General features: G+C 37.4%; 1 protein-coding gene across 1 annotated transcript; it reads left to right on the top strand.

Moving 5' to 3' along the window:
- The first annotated feature begins 112 nt into the window (after nt 1-112).
- LOC133522676 (probable oligoribonuclease) lies at nt 113-2,500 on the top strand. The gene is made up of 3 exons (XM_061858074.1): nt 113-273; nt 468-709; nt 2,085-2,500. The coding sequence occupies exons 1-3, from the start codon at nt 186-188 to the stop codon at nt 2,427-2,429; spliced, it is 675 nt and encodes a 224-aa protein (XP_061714058.1). The 5' UTR covers nt 113-185; the 3' UTR covers nt 2,430-2,500.
- The last annotated feature ends 6,055 nt before the right edge of the window (nt 2,501-8,555 follow it).

The following is an 8,555-nucleotide window of genomic DNA, read 5'->3' as shown; positions in this document are numbered from 1 at the left end:
GCCATGTGTCATAATATTTATTCTCAATGTTGGCCATATAATTTTTACCTCGTTGTGATAGCCAGTTCGATTAGTTTCGTTGGCAACACTTTCACTGACAGTGACAGTGACATTGCACACTGACATGCTGACATGTGTGTGTTACGACATTTATCATATATTTAAATTAAATTAAAATCTTATAAATGATAAGCTTAAGGCAATCACTTACTTTCAGTATAAACGGTATAGTCAAGTATTTCATGCGGCCGATGTCTGCCCACAGTAGCAACAGTAAGTGTTCCAAATTTACATAGGTTATGATCGTTTATTTACATCGTACCTCGTGATACCTTTTCTATAATATCATAAATAAAATCTCGTTTTTCACATGTATATAGTCTTTGAAATTTTATTCAACTATGAATTATGCATTTAGTCATTGCTATAAATTTCATCGTTTTTATCAAACGTAATTTTTGTTACAGAAACCCAACTAAATCACGACACTGTACCACATGTTAAAGCCAAAGACGCGGCTAAACGAATAGTATGGGTAGACTTAGAGATGACAGGGCTAAACATCGAGAAGGACTATATCATGGAAATTGGCTGCTTAGTGACCGACGCTCAGTTGAATGTGGTGGCAACTGGGCCCAATATTGTTATTCATCAGCCTGACCATGTCTTGGAGAGCATGGATGAGTGGTGTATCAACCAACATGGTGAGGTATAGTCATAAACTTGAATTACTAGGGTCATTATCATTTGCTTGCCCCTGTCCCATTCAGTAGCAATACTCAGCAAGTATTTTATTACATTCTTCTCTGTCGCCTGGTATCTCATCTGTGCGGAAAGAGAAGAGTTGTGGAATGTAAGGGAACCCACACATTTTACGACTCTTCTCTTTCCACACAGACTACAATAAAGTCCATGGCTGTCATCTTGAAATTTACCAATAACCCACTAAATTTGGAACTTGGATTCCGAAATGGTCATCCAAGCTTTATTTTCATATTATCTCTTATATACATCTACATACATCTTTTACTTGTCATGTTTTTACTATTACCTCCCTCCAAATGCATTCCTTAACCTTTCTCCTCACATGACATTCATTTCTCCACAAAACATGGTTGTGATGAAACCATTAGCCAACAAGACAAACTGATATAATAAATATCATAGGGACATTTTTACACAAATTGTCTAAGTCCCATGGTAAGCCAGAAAGGCTTGTGTTGTGTAGTGGGTAGTGACCCTGTCTATGAAGCCGATAGTCCCGGGTTCAAACCCTGGTAAGAGCATTTATTTGTGTAATGAGCACAGATATTTGTCCCAGAGTCATGGGTGTTTTCTATGTATTTAAGTATTTATAAATAAATAAATATAAATATTATAGGACATTATTACACAAATTGACTAAGTCCCACAGTAAGCTCAATAAGGCTTGTGTTGAGGGTACTTAGACAACGATATATGTAATATATAAATATTTATAAATACTTAAATACATAGAAAACACCCATGACTCAGGAACAAATATCCATGCTCATCACACAAATACATGCCCTTACCAGGATTTGAACCCGGGACCATCAGCTTCGTCGGCAGGGTCACTACCCACTAGGCCAAACCGGTCGTCAAATATTTATATACTTATTATATATATCGTTATCTAAGTACCCTCAACACAAGCCTTATTGAGCTTGCTGTGGGACCTAGTCAATGTGTAAGAATGTCCTAATATAAAAAAAAAAAACATTCATTTCGATACGCTGTAGTCAACAATAAAAAAATTGACCAATCACGTGCCGCCGCGCTCCGATTGAAAAGACATAACGGCAACCATTTTTATGTATTTTGTAACTACATATTTGTCTACTGAGATACCTACTTACCAATTTTTATTGATTATTTTGGTTTTATAGTTTAAAAAAAAAGTATTATTTTAGATGCCTCGTAGAAATTAGTGATATGATCAAGCTTTTCAATCTCGTACTTAGGCAACTCAGCAAGCTTCGTAACACGGTACTCGACTGAAAAGCTCTCTATTATGTCATGATAGTATAAAATACTATTGTTAATGGCCGAAATATTTACAGAGTGGCCTGACTGAGTCCTGCCGCAAATCCAACGTGTCAATCGAAGATGCTGAAAAGCAGATACTACAATTCATCAGCTCCCATGTACCTGAGAAAAAATGCCCGCTGGCCGGCAACAGTGTTTATATGGACCGTTTGTTTATACGCAAATACATGCCGCAGTTTAACCAGTATTTACATTACAGAGTAATTGATGTGAGTACTATTAAAGAACTGGCTAAGCGTTGGTACCAGAAGGACTTTTCTAACATTCCTCAGAAGAAGTTTTCGCATCGCGCTGTGGACGACATTTTGGAGAGTATTGAGGAGTTGAAGTATTATAAAGAACATATATTTAAATCATGATTTCCTTGTGCGTTTTAGCAAATTTTTACCATGTTTAGATTAATTTGACGTAATAAATATTGTCATGTGTATCATGGATGTTTGATCATTACAATTTATTACTGTAAAAACGAATCTTTTTATTACTTTTCTTGTACTCGTTTTTAAAGAAAATGAAAATATTTTATTGGTTTATGTAAGTGTTATTACAATATAGGTTGGGATCTTGAGACCCCCGCTCTTCCAATAAGTAAGGGTAGAAACTGTGGTAGAAACCAATATGTTAGTGTATAGTCTAAATCTAATACCTTAAACTTAAGACTAAATACTTCTTTTATACTAAAAAGTAGTACTAGTAGGATAATTACAATAATTACATTACTTACAGTTGTGTGCGCGTGTGCGTGTGTGCGTGCGTGTGTGCGTGCGTGTGTGTGTGTGTGTGTGTGTGTGTGTGTGTGTGTGTGTGTGTGTGTGTGTGTGTGTGTGTGTGCGTGCGTGCGTGCGTGCGTGCGTGCGTGAGTTGAGTTTTTAGCCAGTCTATGGTAGCTTTTTTGCAATCAAATAGTTGTAGCGGATATATATTAATGATTTAATTTATAGAGTTGTATAAATAGGCAGATTGTGCAGCGAATTGTCTCTGAGCAAATTTAGATTTAGTTGGAGGTCTAGGGGCCACACTGTTTCGTCATCTACGTCCCGCAATGGCTGGGTTATAATTCAGTCTTATGCACTTTGACAACAGCGCTTACTATATACAGTTTACCGATTGAGAGAAGACCGCATTCATTGTATAGTTCAGCAGTAGGATGCGGCTTCGAAAGCATGACTTTAATTAGACATCTTTGTCCTCTTTCGACTTCTATGAATTTAGTTTTATTGCTGCCACCCCAAACTGGGATATAGTAGCTCATTATGGATTGGGCCAATGCAGTATAAATTTGCTTTAATAAAGTAGGCGAGGCTATGCGCTATAAGGGTTTAAAGATCCATATGAGCTTGCGTATTCTACCACTAAGGTACTCTATGTGAAAGTTCCAAGAGAGGCAAGAGAGCCTTTGGTCCAGGACTATACCAAGGTATTTGACAGTGACTACCTTTTCAATTGTGGTGCAGTTACAATACGCTTCCCAAGTTCATATTACGCTTCCCGTACCGCCGTTGTCCTCTGGTAATAAGTATCATCCCACAGATAGGTACACGCTCTAGAGGTTATTATTAAATCTATCCATTCGCTGGACACTCTCATAGGTAAAAGAGGCAGAGAAAGGACGCTTGTAGAAGTCCGGTGTTTTCACCGGACGACGGACCGTGTTAGGCGCGCAGTTTTGTATGTGGCACCTACACCCAAGAAAACAAGACATCGTCGCCGAACACGGACAATCGTCCGGTGAAAACACCAGACGTCTAAAAGCGGCCAAAGTATGTTGTTTCCTTGGCAGTTGTTTATGTGTGGTGACTTTTATTTTTTTTATAATGGTTAGTGGAAAGTAGTAACGAGAACGTGGAAGAATATTTACATAGAAGTATCTAAATATTCTTCGTATGTGATGAAGATCACATACAGGGTGAAATTTTAACCACCGTTCATACAATACGTAGTGACTTTATATTAGGTCATACTGAACAACTTTTGTTATGGGACCAATTCTGAAAACGCGAAAAAAATGTTGCCTTCATATATTCCGGCTGATGTGATGCCGCTGATTTCTATGGGATAGCCAATTTTTTTCGTGATTTCGTCATTGGCCTCATAATAAAAGTTGTTCAGTACAACCTATTAAGCACGGAAGAGTAACTACGGAACCCTACACTGATCATGGCCCGACATGCTCTTGGCCGCTTTTTTCTAGTTTATATTGGTACACGGAAATCCCACCCTCAATATCCACGATCAGTCTCCGCAGAAACCGAGTAAGCTTCATGAATAGCAGTCCCGAAGCCAAGCTGACCTTCATTTATATTTCATTAAACATCCCTGAAGGCCCGTTAGGTTAGGATGAAACTGTGGCAGAGATTCGGCTTCGCAAGGCGTTGATGCGACCCATTACGTTGCTTTTGGAAAATAATACCCTGGTGGTCATACACAGAACTAAACCTATCTAGAGATACGAAATTGCAGGTATGCATAATGTAATTCACGTATCTACTCACCTACCATCATTATTTATCGACCGGTCTGTTCTAGTGGGTAATGACCCTGTCTATGAAGTCTATGGTCCTGGGTTCAAATTCTGGTAAGGGCATTTATTCGTGTGATGAGCTCGGATATTTGTTCCTGAGTCATGGGTGTTTTCATGTATTTAAGCATTTATAAATATTTATAATTATATATAATATATCGTTGACCTTAGACAATGCCAATTTATTAGCTTATTGTGGGACTTATCAATTTGTGTAAAAAATGTCCTATAATTTGTTATTTATTTATTTATACTGCGCTTTCAATGTGTCTAGGTTAGCGTTGTTCATAACTATTCCAAATTTCAAATGGATGGGTAGTTCACGAGATATTTGGTAATATGACGGAAAGAGGGACGGACAGAGTCGCACCATTAAGGGTTTCTTTTGTATCTTTTTGGTACGGAACCCTAAAAGCTTCCTTAATCTATTAATAATCTGTGGCACCTCTCCGCAAAAAGTAAGTTAGGTAATACTTAGTTAGAGAATTCTTTTCAATTTCACATTTTGTTTAATGAAATTATCCTCAGAATTTTACTTGGGGAAAATATTGGAATCAAAAAGTATCTCTTTTTCCAACAAAGGAAATAAATAACGGTTCCGGCGCGGGTGAAGTCGCTCTTTTACTCTTTTATCCTTTGTGGGGAAAGTTAGCGTGATTTTATGTTATGTCAGATGATTTCCTTTGCTTATATTTTAGGAAGCACGTAGGCAAGTAATGGTAATTTTTATGTAAATACTTACCCAACTAACCCAACTTATTTTTAAATAAAGGGAAAAAACCGCCGCTTCGAGTGAAACTTGAACTCGCGACTGTATTACCAGCATTAACTGCCTTGGGTGAGACTTGAACTCCGAGATACGAGCCTACCACACCACTGATTGTGTAGACTTGTAGAGGTACAATTATTCGTGAGACTGACTTAATTGATCTTTGAACTGCCAGCAAATAAATCACGCACACATTTTTTGAAAGCATACTTGTTGGGAGGTTTTCTAATGTTAGTTACTGTTCATGGTGTAATACATTAAGTCGTTGATAGATGTTCCGCGGGCTTGGCGTCATTAGGAAATAACGACCAATGAACAATAAACCTACGCAGTTAGCGCCCCGCCTGTCTATCGAGGCCTATTATTGTGTGAGTAGCTGGGAGTACTAAATTAGTAAAGAGTACCTGTCACAGACATAAAGGTGCGTCCTATTTGTGGAGTAACACTGTGCAACTGCAACACGGTAACATTAGGCAACTTAATACTTAATAATAATAGTTACTTGCTGTTGCACAGTGCGTGGTGCTTAGAACGACCAGACCTGATTTCCGGTTTTACGGGACAACTGCATTGAAAATACGGGATTCGAGGTTAAAATACGGGACAGGCAGTTTTTTTTAAATCAACATTAAGTTTTTTCTTTGTGACTAAAATTTGGCATAATCAATTAAATAACCTATACATTTGCTAATTTCTTACTGAAAGATTAAAAAAAAAATTAAATATTGTAAAATACAACAACTTTTATATTATCTGGAATAGAAAGCAAAATGTGAAATAATCAAAATAGGCAGTTTTATCATTAAATGCCATAGAATCATAAAATTACGGGACAATGTACTGTCCCGTATTGGTATCGCTACATTACGGGACAATAAAAAATTCGAGCCTGAAATACGGGACAACCCAAAAAATAAGTACGGGACATCTGGTCACCCTAGTGGTGCTCCACAAAATCGATCGGGATCGATCGGCGGCGCTGGCATCGATCGATTGGTGTATCCGTCGATCAGCCAACACTCTATGGTATTATACATTATTATTATGTATACTCCGACTGAACACCTAGCGACCTTCACCAAGGAGGAGTTTTGGCCGAAGAGTGTCAAATTCTGGCGGTTCCGCGGCCGGCTGCTTGACACTGCGGGGTTGCGAACGGCATCGCAGCCATAATTGTGTGTTTTTAGTTTTTAGATATATTTTATAATAATATGTATGCTAGTTTATAAGGTATTTATCAAAGAAGATATGGAACGTGTTGTGTATTTCGCGGTAGCTATCTTTTTATACAATGTTAAAAATATATATATTATAACGCTAAGGTACCATCGATAATAGACATGTCGATATTTAATTTTGTCAATCACTTTATTTTGCCGCAAAAACTTCTATGTCTGGTAATTATAAGACACAAGTTGTCACTTCTTTAGACGATAATTAACAATCAGTCGTTTCAATAATCAACAGTTTGTGTGCATATGAGTGACTTCATCATATATTATAATGACGAGTAACATTGTTTCAAAATTGGGATGTCCAATCTGTCCAGTCTTTATTATTTAGGTCCTTATCTCCGATATATGTAAATGTAACTATGCATCTTTACGAGGACTACCATGTTTGATATTGGACAAACGTCAATAGTTGTTTAGGCCTGAGTTTGATTGGCAAAGTAAACGAATAGTTAAAGGTAGAGTAGGAAAAAGGGTGGAATTTCCACAAAATTCGTAAAGATTGCTGTTTATAGTGCGTCCCAGATGTTTACGGATACACACCAATAATATGCACACACGGAAAGCTTTGCCACTATTTTGCGCAAAAGAGTGGCATTCTTGGTGCAGAGGTTGGTGTATTCCCATATGTTCCCGCCGGGCACAGATGGGAATAGGTTCTTTCATATAAATCATTTCTATTTGTCCCCGCCTCATGTATGGCGGCGGTCATGTGGGGCGGGGAAAATGGGACTTCACCCATTTCTGGCCTTTACATTTTCTATGGGAGGGTTAATATTTTTCGTGATTTCGGGGTTGGTCCCATAGTAAAAGTTGCTCAGTATGACCTATATGTATATTCGGCTTGTAAATTATTGCAGAATTGCAGATGATCACAAAAACAGTTATAACAACAATAGACATACTTCTGAAGTACGTAAGAGATTTAAATTTGAATTATAGAAGTTTTAGAGCAATATCTGATAAATAAAGTAAAAATAAAAAAAAACCGGCCAAGAGCATGTTGGGCCACGCTCAGTGTAGAGTTCCGTAGTTACTCTTCCGTCACAATAAGCTAAACTGGAGCTTAAAGTATAGTAAATTGTTAACCAAGGGATTTCGAGTTAAACAAATAGGCAAATTTGCATAATCAGTACCTAATTAAAATAAGTCTTTTTACTATGAAGGGAAAACTTTTTGCGATAACTCAAAAACAGCTAAACTGATCATGTCCGCTATAGTTAGTTTTCATTTAATGTCTTTCTTAAGCTCTACTTCCACGATTTTTTTTATATTTTTTGGACCTATAGTTCAAAAGTTAAGAGGGGGGGGGGGACACATTTTTTTTTTCTTTCGGAGCGATTATCTCCGAATATATTCACTTTATCAAAAAATGTTTCTCGAAAACCCCTATTAGTTTTGAAAGACCTTTCCAACGATACCCCACACTCTAGGGTTGAAGCGAAAAATAAAATTCACCCCCACTTTACGTGTAGGGGAGGTACCCTAAAAAAATTAAATTTTTAGATTTTATTGTACGACTTTGTCGGCTTTATTGATTTATATATCCATGCCAAATTTCAGCTTTCTAGCACTAACGACCACGGAGCAAAGCCTCGGACAGACAGACAGACAGACAGACAGACAGACAGACGGACATGGCGAAACTATAAGGGTTCCTAGTTGACTACGGAACCCTAAAAAAAGGAGCATCTCTACTTCTATTAACTTTATTAATTATATAAAATGAACTTGACTACAAGATTAGTATAGAACCGAAGCTATAAAGAATGAAGCATTAGATAAATAGTTAAAAACTGAAAATTGCATGTATCACTTAGGTATAAACCTGAATGTCATATTTATTATATAAAAATAAATTTTCGTTTTTCGTTGACTTGCATGACATTTATATGTACTTCTGGTCTCCCGCGATACAGGCCTAGCCTAGTGCGGGGACTCCTGGAAACTCTGTTGTCAATCT

This window comes from Cydia pomonella, chromosome 11 (genome assembly GCF_033807575.1).
Source record: "Cydia pomonella isolate Wapato2018A chromosome 11, ilCydPomo1, whole genome shotgun sequence".
Classification (NCBI taxonomy): Eukaryota; Metazoa; Arthropoda; class Insecta; order Lepidoptera; family Tortricidae; genus Cydia; species Cydia pomonella.
Note: the sequence above shows the minus strand (reverse complement) of the source record. Positions and strands in the feature narration are given on the sequence as shown.